General features: G+C 61.1%; 2 protein-coding genes across 2 annotated transcripts in view; both read right to left on the bottom strand.

The window, feature by feature from the left end:
- SNED1 (sushi, nidogen and EGF like domains 1) overlaps positions 1-13,767 on the bottom strand; it is an 86,759-nt gene extending 72,992 nt beyond the window's left edge. Inside the window, exon 1 of the mRNA XM_065880501.1 lies at positions 13,555-13,767. Coding sequence (XP_065736573.1) covers positions 13,555-13,767 — 213 coding nt within the window. The remainder of the gene's footprint in view (positions 1-13,554) is intronic.
- Positions 13,768-13,895: 128 nt separating this feature from the next.
- Positions 13,896-19,356, bottom strand: part of CROCC2 (ciliary rootlet coiled-coil, rootletin family member 2) — an 80,944-nt gene continuing 75,483 nt past the window's right edge. The window contains 5 exon segments of the mRNA XM_065880199.1: positions 13,896-14,083; positions 14,690-14,757; positions 18,038-18,117; positions 18,119-18,191; positions 18,599-18,681. Coding sequence (XP_065736271.1) covers positions 13,896-14,083; positions 14,690-14,757; positions 18,038-18,117; positions 18,119-18,191; positions 18,599-18,681 — 492 coding nt within the window.

The following is a 19,356-nucleotide window of genomic DNA, read 5'->3' as shown; positions in this document are numbered from 1 at the left end:
GGGGCAGCCACCATACAGGGGCTGCAGGATTCGAATCTCACTTTCTGTCGGATGGCAGAGTTCCAGGTCCTGGAGACACGGTCACTTGGTTGAGGACACTGCGTGTTGTCATCTGCGGTGGTCCGCGGGGGCCCCTGTGGGGGATGTAACGGTGTCTGCACATGTTACACAAATGCCTGTTGCTTTTGCACCTGAGCCCTCCTGGTGAAAGGTCTGGGTGTGAGCAGAGGGTGGCTAGGGGAGGAGGTGATTAACGGGGCCAGGACGGGCACACTGGCTTTGTGGCTGAGGAGTATTCAACCCGCACCTGGGCAGGACCACCTCAGCCCCCGGGGGAGCCGGGGGTGGTGACTGCTTTGTGCCCCTAGATCCAGCGCCTGGCAAAGCCCTACGGCCCACCTGAGTCAGGCAGCACTGCAGCTGCCCACCTGACCTGCGCTGGGTTTGCATCCCTGTCTGCGAGCTATGAAAGTGGAAAAACCACGGGACACTCGGGTCACAAACTGCTCTGCTGTGCCTGCCGCCCAGGTGTGGGCCCCGCCCGCCCCGCAGGTAAATTCACGACGGCACACCCTTGTTTGTCTCATGACACAAATTCATACTGGGCCTCGGGTTCTGTTGTGTGTGATGACTGAGACCACAAATGGTCAGAGACACGGCCCTTAGGCCTTAGCCAAACCGGTGGGACAGGCAATCCGAATCGAGTTGAACAGATCCTAAACTCAGAGGCCTGTGTCCCCTCAGGTCACACGTCTGCATGTGGGGAGAGGGATCACAGGATGTCTCTCCATGGCGGGGCAGGGGCTCAACCCTCGCAGTCTGCCTGTGACTGGGGGATTCCCAGCATACCAGATTTTCAGTGTAGAACTGGGAAGGTTTGCGCAAAAGCAGGGTGAGTTTGTCACCCTAATGGGAGTTGCTTTCTGGGCCAATTTACAGCCTCTGTAATCACTGGTGATGGCATCCAAGATCAGCAGGGCGGTCCGCAGGCGTTCGTGCGTCAGGGTGGACGGTGGCCTGGCCTTGGACCACTCCTGGCCTCTCTGGGACCCTGCAAACCGGCTGAACCTGGGACCCGGGGCTGAACCCCATCTTGCTGCCTGGAGTCCTGTGGGCAGCAAATCACCCAGATTTGGTCCTGGCCTCTGCTGGTCCGATGAATCAGGGTGGCTGATGGAATGGCAGACTCGTGTGAAAATTGGAGCTTGGCCCAGAACAGGTGGGGCGGGGAGGTGGGCCGTGGGGGAGGCCTCTGTGCGCTTTGCTCGTCCGCTCCCTGCTTGGGCCGGGTCTTGGGATTGTGTTTGCAGAGATTGGCTTCGAGGGACAAAGTGTCCTCTCCCTTGCGGGCAAAGGCAGGCTCGCCATAAGAGAGATGGCTTCCCCGAGCCCAGGGCTTCCTGGCTATGACACAAACCCACAGTCTGGGTTCCATCTGCCTGGGCCCCTCCGTGTGGCCTCATGACACCACGAGGAGAGCCAGGGACACCAAGGCAAACCACATGGTGTGCCTCTCCCTGCACCATGAGTCCCAACGGCCTTTGTTCCCAACCCGGGAGCCTAGGGCCTCGGCCAGCTTCTGAGAAGCAGTGACAGGCTGACCGCTGGTGTGTAAGGAGGGTACCATCAAATCCCAGACCTCAACAGTTTTATGTTGATCACCTTGAAGTTGTATATAAAATGGATCTTTTCCCCTAGAAAAACACAACTTACCAAATGTGAAAAGAAACAGAAAATCTATTTTTTTATATTCATAAGGAAATTCAATTAGTGTTAACAATTTTCCCACCAAGAAAACTCTAGGTCCAGATGGCAGCACCAGTGAGTTCTACCAAACATCCAAGGAATAAATCCAGAGATACACGAACTCTTCTAGACAGAAGAACTCATTTTCTGAGGCTAGCATAACCCTGACACTAAAATGTAACATGGATGGGCTAACAGCCCAATCTCACATATAAAACTGCCCAAATCTTAACGCATTGTTAGCAAACTGAATCCAGCAATCTATGAACTGGGTAAATAATTAATCATTACCAACTTGGATTTCTGTTAGGAATACAAGCGTGGCTTTACATTAGAAATCCAATTAATTTAAGTGACCAATTTAACAGATTAAAGGTGAGAATCATATAATCATCTTTATAGGTAGAGAGATGGTATTTACTAAGAGCCAACATCCACATGTGATAAAAATTCCCTGAATATGAGAATAGGAATAGGAGGGGACATTCTAATCTGAAAAAGGGCATCTTGAAAACAAACAGGAGGAAGCATCACATTTAATCGTGAAACATGGAACACTTTCTTTCTGGGTCCTGCTAACATGCAATGTATCCAACCAGCACAGCAAGGCAAAAAATGAATCAAAATGCAAAATGATTAGAAAGGGAGAAACGCAACTATCGTCAGGTGCAAATGCTACGAACGTGAATGTGGGAAAATCCGAAAGAACCCAGATGATGCAGCAGAATCAGTAAGAGGCTTGGCCTGGTTGTTACATATAAAATTAGAGACGGTAAGAACTCAATTATGATTCCACATTAACAGCAGTAAGTACTGAGAAAAGAAATGAAGAAAAGACACCATTTACAACAGTATAGAGAACAGCAAGTCCTTAAGAATAAATCTAATAAAAGATGTTAGATTTATTAGAGAATGTCAGAGACAATCTAAATAAACACAGGAACGTGCTCTGTTCCTGGGCCACGTGAGTCAACCCAGGTAAAGGTATCAGTTCTCGCATCAGTCTTCATACTCCACGCAATCCCAGTAAAAATCCCAGCAGACGTGTGTCTGTGTGTGTGTGTAAACTGATAAGCCAACTGTAAATTTTATATGAAAAGGCAAAGCCAAGAAGGACCAAGACTTCCTGGAGAAGAAAAGATGGAAGGACTTGCTGGTCCAGGATGGATGCTGTAGTGGACACTGGACTCTCACACGGAACAGTGATCGGACAGGTGGGCAGGAGGAGGGCCGGGAGACGGCCCAGGCACACACTCGGTGGGGGGTGGGGGGCGGGCTGGGGGGCCTACCTCGTGCCCAGCTCCACATCCGCAGGCACGGAGGTGTGAGCGACCAAGCTGCACAGCAGAGACGCTGTTGTGGGGGGCCATGGAGAACATATTCAAGACTTGGAGGTGATTTTTTTTTTTTTTTTTTTTTTTTTTTTTTTTGCGGTACGCGGGCCTCTCACTGTTGTGGTCTCTCCCGTTGCGGAGCACAGGCTCGGCGGCCATGGCTCACGGGCCCAGCCGCTCCGCGGCATGTGGGATCTTCCCAGACCGGGGCACGAACCCGTGTCCCCTGCATCGGCAGGCGGATTCTCAACCCCTGCGCCACCAGGGAAGCCCTTGGAGGTGATTTTTAAAATAAGGCACAGGACGTCCCCGGCGGTCCAGTGGTGAAGAATCCACTTTCCAACGCAGGGGACGCAGGTTCCATCCCCGCTCAGGGAACTAAGATCCCACATGCCGTGGGCAACTGAGCCCGCGTGCCACAACTAGGGAGCCCGCGCACCGCAACGGAAGATCCCACGTGCCGCAACTAAGACCCAACACGGCCAAATAAATAAATAAAATGTTTTTTTAAAAAAAGGCACAGGGGCTTCCCTGGTGGCGCAGTGGTTGAGAGTCCACCTGCTGATGCAGGGGACACGGGTTCGTGCCCCGGTCCGGGAAGATCCCACATGCTGCGGAGCGGCTGGGCCCGTGAGCCATGGCTGCTGAGCCTGCGTGTCTGGAGCCTGTGTGCCGCAGCGGGAGAGGCCACAACAGTGAGAGGCCCACGTACCGCAAAAAAAAAAAAAAAAAAAAGAAAAAAGGCAAAAAAACCTCTGACCATAAAGATAAAGACGGGTACATTTACTGCATTAAACTCAAGAGTACTTATTCACCCAAAGGTGCACCGAAGAGCGTGAAGTAAGGTGCAGAGAACAGGGAAAAGATGTTCGCAACACTTGTGACCTGGTGTATGTACACAACTCCCATAAAGTAACAAGAAAAAAGGGAGCTCAGTAGAAAAGAGGAAAGACTTAACAGGGGGCTTACAAATGAGGCAATCCAGAGCAGCAGCACCTCGTATTCACGCCCGTCTACAACCACTGGGCTGGCAAGCGTGTCCTGCAGTGGGAACACCCGTGGCCTCTGTACTTCACGAGCTGGCGGCGGGTGCGGCCCATGCCCGACAGCCCCACCCCTAGGGCCCACCACCCTCCACGCCAGCGCCCACGTGCACCGGGACGCACGTTCCGGAATGTTCCCAGACAGCACAGTAAGAATGGTCTAAAAGTAGGAACAGCTCCAAATGTCCACCACAGTGAAACAAACAACTTGAAGACGATCTATGTAATTGAACCACGGTGATAATGGACAAAACATGGATGGAAGAACCTGAATAACTTGGAGGGAAGGAGGCAGGTGCAGGCAGCCCTGTCAGGGCTGCACGGTGTGGGCTGATGCAGGCGGAGCGGCAACCACAGGCCTTAACTTGGGGCCGCCGTCCCTCGGGGCTGGCATCACATCTGCTCTTTCACTGCACACTTACTTTGGGTCCCCTTTTCTGCCCGTGTTTAGGAAAACATAGTCAAGGGTGAGGAGTCACAGTTGGATGGGGGGGGCGCCGCAGGCTGGAGTGAGGGTCCCTAGTGCCGTGGCCATCTGCCAGGTGGGACCATCTGCCCCGCCCTCCCTGCATCCTGCACCCCCGTCTGTCTTCCTCGGCTGGCCTGGGCCCCCTGGTTCCCCCACAGGCGCTCTGCCCAGTTTCCTTCCTGCCTTTGAAGTCCGGTGCTCAGGTGTGTGCGGTGTGTTTAGAGGCCTCCGGCCTGCCCGCCAGCGCTCGGCCGGCGGGCTCCCCTCTCCGCCCCCACCGGATGGCTGCCGCCCTCCCCACGGGTCGGGGCCAGGTCAGAGCAGGGCCGGGGCCACCTGGGCAGGGGCGTGCCTGGACTGTCTTCCTCCAGGGGAGAACATCTGAACCTCCGGTGGGGCAGGCGGGGCTGGTGGCGCAGGAGGGGCACGGCACCCCTCCCCCGCACCGGGGTCCCTCTCCTTCTTCAGGGCCAGCGAATGCTACTCCCACAGAATATCAATCCTACTATTATTATTTTTCTCCTTGCAACAGCACTCTGTAGAACGGGCAACATGTCGGGAAAACAGGAGAAAGGACTCGATCCCGACCCCCTGCCGGGCACCAGCGTGCTCTTCAGCCACTGACATACCAGAAACCTGACGTGGGCCGGCCGTCGGCTGGGTCCGGGCCCTGCAATGTGCCGCCCCGTGCCTGCTGCCCCTCGGGACCTGAGGCCAGCCAGGTGGGCCTGGGCTGCTCCCCTGGGGAGGCCCCGAGGCCACAGCAGCAGGAAGGGGGCCCGCGGGGCGTGGAGGAAGCCTGCCCTTGACCTGGGGGTGCGTGTGGCCCGCAGAGGGAAAGGCACCCAGGCCTTTCTCACAGGAGGGGCCGGCCCTCCCTCCGCTGGGCCAGGAGAAAGCGCAGAGAGATGGCCTGGTGGCATTTCCGACTTGGATAAAACTGGGAGAGAGCGGAAATGTCCTGGAGAGTCTCTCAGAGGCCACTTGCAGCCGAAAGCGTGTGACGTGTGTCTGGCTGGTCCCTGAACTGGGCAGCCTGGGGCTGGCTGGTGCCACGCTCGCTGGGCGAGGGGCTGCTCTGGGCCAGGCGGGCAAGCCTGGAGGGGAGCTGGGGACCCCACGGTCACAGCACCCCAGCTCTGCAAACATCAGATCCGAAAGGGCGGGGCCTTGGTTCCTGCTTTGACGTTTCTGCCAGAAATAAAACAATAAAGTTCTGAGGCCTTTTATAAGCTTGTTTTGAAAAATGTAGGCATGTCTTTTATTTCCTGGCAGCTTTCTGGGGAACCAGGATTCCTTCCACAAGCACAGCTCGGGGCTGGGGTCCTGCTCGCAGGGCGGCCGTGGGCAGCGCCCTGGGCTCCCGGGCAAGGTGGGGCCCTGGACACCCAGACCTGGCGAAGAGGGGAGGCTGGCCCTCTCTGAGCACCCGGGGTGCCAGGTGGCCTCGCCTGGCTGCAGGAGGGCCACAGAGGATGGGGGGTGGGGGCACTGCTGGGCAGCCAGGGTGTAGCCTGCAGGTGGGGCAGTGGGCTGGCTTCAGCGCCCAGTGGGGGAGGAGGGATTCCCCGCAGCGCTGGGGCGACGGCCCTTCCCCTTCCCAGGCTGGGCCCTCGGTGCGCAGGCCCTCTGCTACCTCCCCACCGTGCCCCCTGCCGTCAGCTGTCCAGGGCCTCCCCGTGGCCACCCTCTCGTCTCCTGCTGGGCCTTGTGGTCCTGCCTATGGTCCAGAGCCCAGGCCCTTGAGCCCCACCCCACTCCAACAGGGGCTGCCTCTCCAGTGGGCGGGGGGTCCAGGCACCTGCCCCTCCCGTGTCCTGTCCCTCCAGCTGTCCTCACGGCCCTTCCCTTCCTTCCCTGTGTAGATTAGATGGCAGCTCCTGCCTCACCTCTGGCACACCTGGGCCAGGTGCCCCCCTAGGACCAGATCCCAAGTCCCCAGAGGCCCCTGGACATGCCCTGTGCTTGGGCACCCACGGCCCCCTCCCCCGGGCCCAGCACAGCCTGACCTTGCTGCCCTGAGCTCTGAGTCCACATCGGGTCCGCTGTCACCCTGCAGCCACCGCCCCTGGCCGCCACCTCCAAGTGCAGGGACGGTGTGCCTCTGCTCCCACACCTAGGCCTCTCACCCTGCCAGTCTCACTCTGGGGACGGTGGCCACTCCCCCGGGACACCAGCCCTACCCCAGGCCCCATCCGCAGCAAGCCTCCAGAGATGCCTGTGCCCGACAGCCCCTCTGCCCAGAGCAGGTGGCAGGAAATATTCGCAGCAGGACGTGTGTGAGGGCCCGAGGGGGCTGTGTCTGGCCCTCGGCCAGCCACCTGCACCCACCTGGAGGACAGCATGGTCCTGGGACCTGTACCGAGACACGGTGCCCACTCCTCCCACCCTGGACTCAGCCCCCAGCACTCAGACTTCTGCCCGAGCCGAGTCCTCGGGCTGGGGAGCCGGGTAATGCTTCGCACACAGCAGGCGTTCAGTGAAGGACTCGCCCCAGTGTGTAAACGGCCAGTTTACGGCTGCTGAGGCTCTGAGGCTGGACCCCCTGTGGGGAGGTACGGGGGTGGGGAGAGTGAACGAGCTGGGCAGCCCCCTCCAGCCGCCTGGTTTCAGAGCCATGGGCGCAGTGTCCACTGGGGGCCAGGCTCCCGCAGCTTGTTTTGTCCCTGGGCCTGCCCACTGTCCCCACCCCATCGTCGACTGGACCACAGGTACCCTGTGTGGCCTGGAAGCTGCTGGCTGGCCGGATGCTGTGCCCTCCAGGCTGACTCAGGTCAACTGAGGAGGCCCCCTTCCCCCAGCAGAGGAGGGTGTAAATAAGGACGCCCTCTGGGCAGCAGGGGGAAGTAGGGAGACAGCCTTGAAAAGCACATTCCTTGGGACCCAGCCAGCCCCCCTGGAGGAACTTATTATGAGGAACGGAAAAACAAAAGACCTGCCTGAACAAAGCTGTGTGTAGGATGGATGTGCACTGGGGCATCCCCGGAGACACTGAAGCCACCCACACAGGCCACAGGTGTGACTGCTGAAAAGAATTATGGTATAGCCATAGGATGGAATATTATACTGCCACCAAAAAGCACACTTTTCACAGCAAATTTAAGGCACTGGAAAATGCTCACGGTATAATATTGAACGAAATATGCAAAATGGAAATTTGTATGAAATGGCAGCCCCAAATGCGCTTGAAAACACATCGGGAAGGATGTCGCCAACATGTTTAGAGCGCTTGTTTTGGGAAGATGGAATTACGGGCGTGTTATCCCAACAGTCAGAGGATGAACAGCCGACGTTTACAGAGCTGCTTCTACAAGCCAGCTCTCTTGCAGAGGCTGGGAGAGCACCGTGAACAAAAGAGACAAAATTTTAGGACTAAAAGTAAAACTGCTGCTGGTGCATATGTCCGCTCCTTGACTCAGAGCTACGGCTCCACCAAGGTTTCCGGATGGACGTGTGGCTAAATGAATTAGCAAATAAGTCCATGGTGAGTGAGTGGTGGGCTGTCCTGGAGGCACGCTGTGGCGAGCTGGTCACTTCCAGCTTCACACAGCCCCTGAGAGCTGAGGAGGGGGACGCCTGAGTCCTTCCCAGCCGGCCAGGCTGGCTTCCTAGTGAGGGTGGCCGGGTGTGTGCCCGGGGCTCCGGGTATTCCTGCCAGAAGGCATTCCCTAGAGGTTACGTTATGTTTTGACAGAACGTCAAACTTACAGAAAAATTGCAAGGCACTCCTCATACTTTTGATCCACATTCACCAAATTCTAGGATTCTGCCCCATTTCCTTCATCATGCTCTCTCTCCTACATAGATGTTTCCTGAACCACTTGAGAGTACCTCGCAGAAGTGATGACCCTTTACCCACTGAGCCCCCTATTGTGTACTCCCCTGAGCAAGGACATTCTCTACCGAGAACACACGGTTGTCTGGAGCAGGACACTCAGCGCCGAGGCAGTGTGGTCAGTACCACTTTCTCCCTCGTTTATACATTTAATCATGTATCTATACTCGCATCGGCGTGAACTCGCTGGCTCCCCTTTCCTTAAGGGACTGAAATCTGTCACTACCATTAAAGTAATGCTTCACTGGTCCCGAGAGCCCCTTTTGGGTGTGGCCTGGGTGTCCTTCCGCCACATCCCCATCTTTCTTTGATCACTCTATTACTTTCTGGCACAAGCTTTTCCAAGCTCATTTCCTTCTTTTCCTGCCGTGGCTGTATAATCTCCAGAGAGCCCCAGTTCCTGCTAGTGGTGACTGGTGTCTGGGAACCAGGACCTGAGCCTGAGGACTGCTCACGGCCGCTGAGGTGTCGCTGCTTGCATTTCCCCCAGTGGGCAGACGCACCTACACACCTACGTCCACATCTGCCATCACGACGTCCAAATACAGTCAAACACACGTGGGTGCCAGGACCGTGTACTGATGTGCCTTGCGGGGCACACGCCCCGTGCAGGGTAAACCACCGAGGTGGGGTCAGAAGCGACACGCGGGGAGCGCAGGGACCAGGCTGGGGGAGTGGGGCCCGTTCAGGGGAGGAGACCTGCCTGTCCTGGGAGGGGCTCCGACCTGGCAGCAAGCACAGTGGCTGAGGGTGACCTGTTCTGTATTGGCTGGAGCAGAGGGAGCTGGGGGGCTGGCGGGGGACGGGGGCACAGGTACACGGGGCCCAGCCCCAAGGCCAGGGGCACTGGCGGGGGACGGGGGGCACAGATACACAGGGCACAGGTACACAGGGCCCAGCCCCAAGGCCAGGGGCGCTGGTGGGGGACGGGGGGCCCAGGTACACGGGGCCCAGCCCCAGGGCCAGCGGGGCTGGCGGGGGACGGGGGGGGCACAGGTACACGGGGCCCAGACCCAAGGCCAGGGGTCTGGCGGGGGACGGGGGGGGGCACAGGTACACAGGGCCCAGCCCCAGGGCCAGGGTGGCTGGCGGGGGACGGGGGGGGGAACAGGTACACGGGGCCCAGTCCCAAGACCAGGGGTATGGGGGGGATGAGGGGGCACAGGTACACAGGGCCCAGCCCCAGGGCCAGGGAGGCTGGCGGGGGACGGGGTGGGGGCACAGGTACACGGGGCCCAGCCCCAAGGCCAGGGGGGCTGGGTAAGGGCAGGAGAGAAAGGCAAGGTCTCACTCGCACTGGGCAAGGCTCCCTCAGTCGCCCCACGGACAGGCTGGAGGGGCAGGGCCAGGAGCCGGAGGCCCACGAGGAGGTGCCGCACGTGCCCAGGCCAGCGGGGTGGCTGCTCTGGGAAGTGGGAGCATTTCCAAGGCAGGGCTGCAGGCCCAGCTGCCTGCTCTGACCACGTGGGAACGAGGTGGGGTCTCAGGGGAGCTCCCAGGATGGCCGAGGAAGCAGGACTTCTGTCTGGGCCGCACTACGGCCGGGGTGGAATAGCAAGGAGGCAGCGGGACGCAGGAGTCCTGAGGCCCCTGGGCCTGCATCTGAGGCCCACTTCCCTCTCTGGGCCGGGGAGGACTGCACTGCCCGCCCTCCGTCGGGCTGCCGGGAGGTCCAGGCCGAGGGGCCAGTCTGGATCTCGCCCCAGCGCTCTCCCCCTACGTGGGGCTGCCAGGCCACCCCGGACCCTCCCTCGACCCCTGCCCACCTCCACCTCCACCTCCGAGCCCCTTGCCTGTGCCCCGCTCCTCCCCAGGTACCAGCAGCAAGGGAGCGTGGGGAGGGGCCTGCCCAGGACCCTGTCTGCCCCTGGGGGCTGCGGCCTCTCCTCCCAGCCAGGGGGCTCATGCATTTCTGCGGGGGCTTCCTCAGGTCAGAAAAGCCGAGCTCCACTGCCAGGCCTGCCTCCATCTCACTGGTTTTGTCCTGTGGGTCAGGGTGGGTTTTCCAGATGGCTCGGAGCTGGTGGCCAGCCAGCTGACTGTCTTGGTTGGAAAGGTGCCACGGGCTGCACAGGTGGGGAAGCCGGGGTTCTCGGAGGAACCGACCAGCCACCGGTCCCGGGCCGCCTGCGGACCTCCCCTGGGCGGGCGGTCTGGGAGAGGCTGGGTGGGGACTATGCCCCCGGTGGGGATGCCAGCGGATGAGCAGACACCAGGTGTGGAGCCAGCCTTGCCTGGGACACTAGAGAGAGGGGCTGCTGGCCAGGGCTCAGGTCAAATCAACTGTCAACACGTCTTCCCCCAGGCTCGGAGGTGCCACTGCCCGCCCCGGGCCCACACCCTTCCCGTTTCCCACTCGGCACTCTCCGTGACTGGCCCCAAGGTGCTCCAAAAGACCAGAACAAGGAAGAGTCCCCAAGATTCAGAGGTCAAGGGTGTCACAGCACTGTGCGTGAGGGGCCAGCGGGGGCTGGAAGGGGCTCTGCAGGGGAAGGATGGAAGGCACACCAAGGCGGGTACCACCCCGTGCATCACCGCCAGCAGCCCAGCCTTGGAGACACAGCCGGCAGACCCCGCACCCATGTCTCGGCCACTGCACCCTCGTAACAGACGTGTGGACCCTCTCAGCGTGCCCAGCACCTTCGCAGACACCGCCCACCTGGCACTCCTTCCCCGATGAAGGAGCAGAAGTGCTCCCTGAGGTTGCCAGTTGGGGCTCCTGATGCCAAATAAACCAAGATCTTCCTCTGCAGCCCCCAGGCCCCACCCTTGGCGGGGGCTGCACCTGGGGGCTTCTGGGGGGAAACGGGGGCTCCTCACCACCGCTGGCCAGCCTCACGGCCTCTCAGTCCCCATGGCCGCCCCGAGCGGACGCTGCACCTCGGCCGGGCCTGCAGGCCACAGCACAGCTGCCATCTCTACCTGTGAACTTGTCCAGCTTTTTTCCCTGCAAGAAAGTTCCCTCTCAGCTGCCGCGCTCCATGCCCACCAGCAGGGCCGGCCTGGTTTGTGTTCAGAAGGGACTCTCAACGATTTTCAGAGCCTTACAAGTCACCACATATGGCTGCTACAGCGTGAGAAAGCAGCAAAACGACAGGGCTTTCTAGAAAGAAGGCCACCGTGCACGCGGCAGGACCGAGTCCTTGCCAGGGTCGATTCTGATCAGAAAGCACTGATCTCCACGCAGGGTCACGGCGAGGCGTCCATTCACTCACCCGTGTGTCCATTCACTCCACAAGCCTGCTCTTTGCCAGGCATTGGGCCGGCGTGTCCAGCCCTGGAGGGTCCTCACTCGGCCGGACGCAGGCACCCAGGCTCAGGGCTGGCAGACGCCGCGCCCGGCTGGACGAGGGTCAGAGACAGGGCCACGCAGAGAAGCATCGTCTCAGCTACGCGGGCTGGGAGGCACCGGTCTGACCCACTTGCTTCGGAATAAATGCCTTCTCTTCTCTAACTGGCCTCATTTCTGACCCTCTGCCCTGCTCCCTCCTCGACCACAGAGCCCTGGCCATTATTTCAGGCAAGGTGTCCGGGGCCCTCAAGGTTTCCACTGTCTTTCCTACTGAGCGAAGAGAGGTGAAGTGGGCTCCCTACGTCGCCATGGGCAGGTGTGTGTCAGACGATAGCTTTTTCCAGCAAAGAGCTCTTACGGAGACACAGGTTTTGCGAGGAACCACGTACTGGTTTCAGATGAAACCGTTTGTTTTGCTAGCACATCTCTCCACTTCAGAACCACGTCTCCCAGTTGCTTTGGCAGGGGTAGATGTTTTTGGTGAGGCTGTTAAGAGGGTCAGCCGTTTTAATAATATTTTCACCTGTGACTTGGAGTGAGGAGGTTGAGCCTGGCCCGAATGCTCAAGGAGCATTTGGACAGAGGCTCTGTTAAGACGGTGCCAACATGAATTTTCCCCCTTCTAGGATGTATGGGCCTCCCTGGCTCCCGAAGACCCTGAGCACAGCTCTGCCCCCAGCCCCATACTTCCGGAAGTCAGTCCTGCTCCTCTGTCCAAGTCCTGGCCCGGAGGAACTTGCACTGGGTGGCACCTACAGAGAGAACGGCTGCCCCTCCCACCTCTGGCGATGGAAGGGCTGTGGTGGGAGGGTAGCTAGTGATGCTGGCAGCCGCGCTGGGGTCGAGTGGAGAGAGGCAGTGTTGATGGGGGAGGTGACAGGGCTGATGGGGGAGCTGGCAGTCAGGCAGTGGTGCTGATGGGCAGTGGAGGGGGGAGGTGGAGTGGTGCTGGAAGTGACAGAGGGCGGGGCGATGGCGTTGGAGGTACAGGGTGCCGGCACTTTTCTAGCTGGGATTCAGAGGACAGCGCACGGTGCCCCCCAGTAAATGCTCGATGCAGCAATGAGGTGTGACATTGCATTCCCTCAGTGGCCCCGGGTCCCCCCGGGGGGGGGGTTCTGCTGTCCTTCAGCCTGAACTGTCCCCGCTCTCCTGAGCTCCCTCTGGGAGTCCTGTTTGAAGGTCTGGGCCTGAGTGGCCAGCCCCCAGGCTCAGGAGGAGAGGGAGAGGGAAAGGGCGGCTCAGAGAGGACCAGCTTGCTGAGTCTCGCACAGCACCCCTGAAAGTCTGGGCGCGTCCCAGCCTCCAGCAAGTGGGCCTCAGGTGTCAACTGGGGGCGGGGCCCGTGTGGCCCTGGGAGGGGCTGAGAGCTCGGCAGGCCAAGTGAGGAACTGAAGGGGCCAGGAGCCCCACTCGGGAAACTGAGAACCCAGGAAGCAGCCCCCTGCTGTTACACTGCTGTCTATGAAGGAACCGGGACGGGGCGGGACGGGGCAGGCCTCCCCTCACCCCGCTGCGCTGGGCCCAGCAGGGGCACAAGGCTCAGTGCCCGCAGCCCAAGCCCCAGGCGGTCCGACAGGGGCAGGGGCCAGGGCCGGGCGCGCCCCGCTCCACTCGCCAAGGTGGCCGGGCCGCAGCTCGGGCCCCCAACCCCGCCCGCCGCTCCCGCGGGCCGCTGTCCGGCCTTGGCCGCCGGAGGGAGGAAGCGCTGTCCTCATTCCACCTCTGGCCGCCACGGTGCCAAGTTGCTGGCGGCGGCGGCGGGACTCGGGGCGGCGGGCAGCGGCCGGGGCGCAGCACCCCCCTGGCGCCCCCCGCGGGCTCGGGTTACTCACGTAGAGGCCGGAGTGCTCGGCGCCGAAGAACGGAAAGGGCACGGAGAGCGGCCGCAGCCCGGAGCCGCCGTCGTCCTGCTTGGGGGTGACGGCGTCGCCGCGCTCCGCGCCGAACGGGTAGAAGTCGGCTAGGGCCACAGCGCCGCGCACGCCGCGCGCCCCGAGCCCCAGGGCCGCGGCCAAGAGCAGCGCCCAGGCGGCGCCGCGCGGCATCGCCGGGGGTCGGCGGGCGGGGACGGAGCGAGGGACAGAGAAGGACGGAGCGGGGGACACAGCGAAGACACAGCGGGGACGGACAGGCGACGAGGAGGGGCCGCAGGGGGACGCAGCGGGGCTTGCGGTCACCGCGGAGCAGGAGCGAGGCCGCGGTCGGGAGTGGCCCGCAGGGCCGGCCGGGCGGGCGTGCGGGGAGCGCGGCCGCGCCGTTGGTGGACTTCGGAGTTCCGCTGCCGCTCGGCCGGGCCGCGCTCCGGTCGCCTCTCGCGGAGGAAGGCGCCGGGCGGGACCGCGTTCGGAGCCGGACCCGCCCCTACGGCCGCGATTTAAATATCCAACCGGGCGGTCACTCGGGCCTGGGCGGGGCCGGGCCGGGCCATGCAAATTAGGCTGCTCTTAAAGCGCCAAGCGGGGCGGGAGTCTCAGCCCACGGCCCCGAGCCCCCCGGAGGTGGCCTGGCCAGCGAGGAGAGGGCTTTGCGGGCGTGCCCTGCGGCCAGGGCCATCCTCCTCCTCCTCCGTGGGTCCCCAGCCGCCCGTGTGGGGCCGGCCCAGAGGAGGTGCCTTGTCCACAAAGCAGCTCCAGGACAGACCCTCAGGCCTGCGTGAGTTGTTGGGCCTGGGGGCAGGCCTCCTGGGTGCCCTCTCAGGCCCCTGTCCCCCAGGGGACCAGGTCACCCTCCTGCCAGGGTGTCGTCGGCCGGGGGCCACCCTGGTGGAGCAGTGCTCGGATGAACCCTTCTGGAAGTGGCCAGAGGCCAGCCTCATGCTGCCCACCCAGCTCTGAGGCTTGCCATCTGGTTGTATGTGAGGAGGACTCTGGCCTGGGCTACTTCAGGGCATTAAGCAGTTTCTGCCCTGCATGGCCACATCAGGAGAAATGCGGGGGGAGATGATTTGGGGACCTAAGGAAACCTCACAGCAAGAGAAGTCTGGGGCCAACTCCCGGTAAAACAGCCTTCCGTCGGGGAAGCTGGTCCACGCAGGCCTGGGGGCAAGTGGACAGATGCCCCGTGGGTGGGAGCAGGCCCTCGAGTGCCCACAACTCAGATTCTGTGTCTCCAGCCTGTGGCCATCGCAGCACTTCTCTTGCTGCAGGAACTTGCTCTCAGAGTCAGACTCTGTTTGTCCTCCACAGGGGGCCAGCATCTGGCCACCTCTGGTCCCTAGGCCCAGAGCAGGGCCCGACCCCTGGGGGCTCTCCACCCTCTCTGCTCTCGGGTGCTGGTGGGGGCTGATTCGTGAGGACAAGCCAAGCCTGGCACCCCACTGGCTCAGATGCTGAGTGGGGAGGTGGGGGGAAGCCCTGAGCCAGGCTGCAGCACGGTGGTCAAATCATGGCCAAGGTCGGAGGAGGGGTGTGGCAGCCTCACCCTCCTTGGACAGGGAGGGTCCGTGAACCTCACTGGCAAAACCCCGGTGGGGTCAGGACACGGCCTCCAACAGTGCAGCCCGGAGGGCAGAGCTGCCAGCAGGCTGGTCACCTTGGTGGGAGCCCAGGAGGACGTGCTTTTCCATCTGTGGGTTTTCTGTGGGAACCTGGCAGCCCTCTGCCGTCTGTGCCGTGGGTTTGGGGCCCAGGGGAAAGCCCTCTCCTGTTTGTTTCCTCAGGGGGGAGGGCAGGTGGCCCCTCCCTGACAGGGAGAAGGGGCAGAACTTCCCAGCTTGCACCAAACCACGGCGGGGGGGGGGGGGGGGGGGGGAAGGTGGGGACAGTGGGTTGTCCAGGCTGACCTCTGACCCCCTCCTAGACTGGCCCACCTCCTGCAGGGGGTGGGAGGGGGCACACGCCCCGTCCTCCCCCCAGCTGCACTTTCCTTCTCTGAGTAGGCCGCCTAGGCCGAGGAGGTCCCTCCGGGGCACTGCTGACCTTCTCCTGAGCACATGCCTCAGGGGACCCTAGTAAAGGCTCTCTTCTGGGTCCACCTGGGGGCCTGTAGGGGGCAGGGCTGCCCCAGGGGCCCGGGGCACACAGTGGTGCTTGGCAGGCAGACCTTGGGTCTCGACCCCCAGCGAGGCTGTGCATTTCCAGGCACAGGCCTGCTGACCCTCCACGGCCCTCAGCCTGGGCCATTTGCAGTCCCATTTGGGAGACTGGGGGTTAACAGGAGGCACCACCATGCTGGGTATTACATTCAAACACACACACACACACACACACACACACACACACACACAGCTCCACAGGCGAAAAAGAGAAAAAAAAATTTTTTTTCCAGGTGCTAAAAATATTATCAGGAAATACTTTTCAGCAATGTGCTGTTTCAGGTTCCCCTCCAGACTCAAGGGTGCCTTTGTCTTGGCCACAGAAAGTCCACATTTATCAAAACCAAAATCGTTTTATCAAGCAGGCTCGTGTTCTGCGGCCAGGAAACCCGAGACTCCCCAACAGGCCTGTGACATTTTAATTTAGGGCCTGAGTGCGTAAGCACTTTAGATGGGGAGCCCCGGAGCCGACCTCGGGAAGCCCCAGGACCCCGTGCCGGCCAAGGTGGGGAGCGTCTCCCCCACTGAGCCTGGCCTGGCCGGCTGGTCCCTGCAGGGCTGGGACGGGGGCTCCAGCAGGGCTGCTGGTGGTGGAGGCTGCCTGGCTGCACCCCCCTCCCACTCTCTCCTTCCCACCCGCCCCGAGCACCTGGGGCTTCCACGTAGGTGAAACCCCAGGGAGACCCCTACCTGCTCCGGGAATGAGGTCAGGAGGTCACAGGGCCTGGAGGGGCAGGCAGGATCTGGCTCTTGCGGAGGCCCACCCGGCGTGGTCACTACACTGTGAGGATGGATGGGGCCTTGGTGCGGCTGGTTCACTGCGGCAGAGATGGGGGGCCCCGGTTCAGGGTACACAGCAGTGTACACGTGGGTGCGGGCGGCCATAAGGCTCTCACACGGAAGCCACACGCTTGCCATTGGAAATGTTTAAGAAAACAGCAGTTTATCTCCATCAGAAAAATCCTTTCTCCTAAGTATACAACTTTCTGTTGAACAAGTAAAAACAGCGTCTCCTGCACTGATTGAACTTTCATTGAAATATAAAAAATCTTGCGTCTCCCGGGAGCAGTCTGGGCAAGGAGGGTCCAGAAATCACCAGCAAGAACATCGATCAAATAGCGCGTGGCCCTCATTTCAATGTTGAGAAATCTTTCTGACCCCTTTTGCATCTGGGGTGTACTCCTCTTTCATCTGTGCACATTTACTAGGCACCTCCTCTGTGCTGGGAGATTCAGTCCCAAAGGTGTGACGCTGAGACACCAGTGGTCACCAAAGAGAGGCAAGTGTTGACACTTTCCAAGTGTCAATCTCCAGATTCCAGGTCCTTCCTCCCCACCCGCCAACCCTCAGGCCCTTCCTCCACAAGGGAGCTGCCCACTGGGTCGTGGGGTCGCCCGGTTGAGGAGGAAGGGAAGGGACTTGCCTACTAAATGCCAGGCCTTGAGCACCAGAGCTGTGTGTGTCTCACGGCCCTACCCTTCCTGTCTCTACCAGGCTCTCCAACGGTGGGGGCAGCCGCTGGATTGCTATGCGTTCCAATGGGCCGCTGCAAGCTGGTGAATACCTGGGTGCGAACACCACCACTAACGCCTCCTTCGCCCAGAGCAGCGTTGTTAATGGGTCACCATGCTCTTCCCCTCTGAGTCCGGGCTGAACTTCAGAATCCTTCTCAACACAGCCACCAATAATCAGGCAGAGCTGACAGGCGGAATGAAACCTATTTTTTGTGCAGTTCACAACACGTGGCAACTCCGTTACTAGGTTCAGTCAGAAGGGAAGGCCTGACAGGACAGCCTATTTTAAGTGCGGGATCGTGATTGGAACGGGCGGGCTCCAGGAGCTTTGGCCCTTCTCACCCGCCTGAGTCCTGGAGGGAGGAGGTGCTAGGGGGTGGTGGCTAGCACCTGCGGACGCAGGAATTTCCTGGGCTGGCTGGTGCCCCGCAGAAGTTGTAAACACGTCACTTACAAAACAAAAGAGGCCATTTGGAGAGGAAACAAATCACTCTGACCAGTGTTCATGGGGGGAAAAGAGAGAAAATGCTAACAGGTGAACCAGGCATCGGCCTAAGATGGCTGCCTCGGTCTCCGTGGCAACCAGGGCTGGATTCCCGCAGGAATTTTCCCAGAGTTTATAGGCTGGGAAAGTGGGTGGTTCTCTAACAACTTTAACGTTTACATCCTGATGCCTCTCACGGGCAGTGAGTCACGGGGCGGGGAGCACGGGGGGGGGGGGGGGGGGGTGGGGGGGTGGGGGGTGGGACTGTACTCTGAGTCACTTACAGCCACCTGCCACCGTGACGGCCCTGCAGTTCCTGGATACGGAGGTCTTGCCGCCTCTGTGCGCAGGGATGTGGTAGCTGGGCCCTGCGGGACATTATGTTTTTGGCTTCAGTTGGTGGAAATGTTTTCCACGTGTTTCCCCATGTTTACAGAGCTGAGGGCACGGAATGCAGCCCGTGGCTGCGGAAGCTGGCCTGCTGGGGCCTGGCCGCCGGGGTCTGGCCGGGTCAGCACATCCACATCGGTGCCAGGGCCGATGCCGGCCGCGGGAGGCTCCGTGCAGCCGGGGAGGGGCACGTCGGAGAGCAGCGGTCCCGGAGCTCGGGCCACGCCAGCCGTAGGCGGGGGTCCCAAGGGCTGGGGGAGCTCTGTGGTCAGGGGATCAGAGGGTGCCCACTGACTCGCGGCACGGGTGGTGGCTTCCCTGGCCCGGTGCCCCTCGAGCTCGGCCCCCCGGCTGAGCAGCACGAGGCGTCGCTTCCCCAGCAGCGGTTCTGCTGCCGGGCCGGCCGGTCAGGGCAGCGGCAGCCGGGCCACCCAGGGGTCGGGAGCCGGACTCACTCCTTGGCCTGGAAGGCCTGGCCGAGGCGGGCTCGTCGCCGCTGCTGCACTTCCTGGTCCCGCGGCTCCTTCAGGCTGGCCACCTGGGGACAGGGCAGGAGCTCAGGCGGGCGGGCGGGCCCCGTGGCTGAGCTCCGTGACCGGAAGGGCTGGGAGGCCGCGGTCCACGGCTCCCAAGGGGGCGGTGTGCGTGGAGGGAAACCCCGGCAGACAGACAGACTCACCAGAGGCCAGATGGGGCGTGCAGGGCCCCACCTCTGATCGGGGTCACCCGCCCCCCCGTGGGCTCTTAGGGACCCGGGTGACCACCACTCACAGTGGGTGGACCTCCTTCCACTCAGCCATGAACACACTCAGAATAATGAGGAAATAATGCTCCTGGGCTTATAAATCGAGGAAACGTGGCTTGGAGGGTCAGGGACACCAACTCAGGGTGGCGGCGGGCCGTCACTTTATGTCTCTGCGTCTCAGTTCCCTCATCGAGCAGCGCCCCCGAGGCAGAGAGCTCGGAGCCCGCGGGGCTGGCATGTCTGTGTATGTGTGCGCGCACGTGTGTGTCTGTGTGGGTGTGTCTGCACATGCGTGCGTGGGGGGGTGTGGTCAGCACAGGCACACACTCAAGGCTCTGTGCTGCTTTGTTACTGCCCCGCCCCCCCGGGTCCCTGACTCCGCAGGACAGCGCAGCGGCCACCGCCGCGAGGACTGCCACGCGCCAGGCACCATCTGGACGTTTCACACTCAGCAACCACCGGCTGAGG

This window comes from Phocoena phocoena, chromosome 7 (assembly GCF_963924675.1).
Source record: "Phocoena phocoena chromosome 7, mPhoPho1.1, whole genome shotgun sequence".
NCBI lineage: Eukaryota > Metazoa > Chordata > Mammalia > Artiodactyla > Phocoenidae > Phocoena > Phocoena phocoena.
The sequence above is the reverse complement of the archived record's forward strand: the minus strand, read 5'-3'. Positions and strand labels throughout refer to the sequence as shown.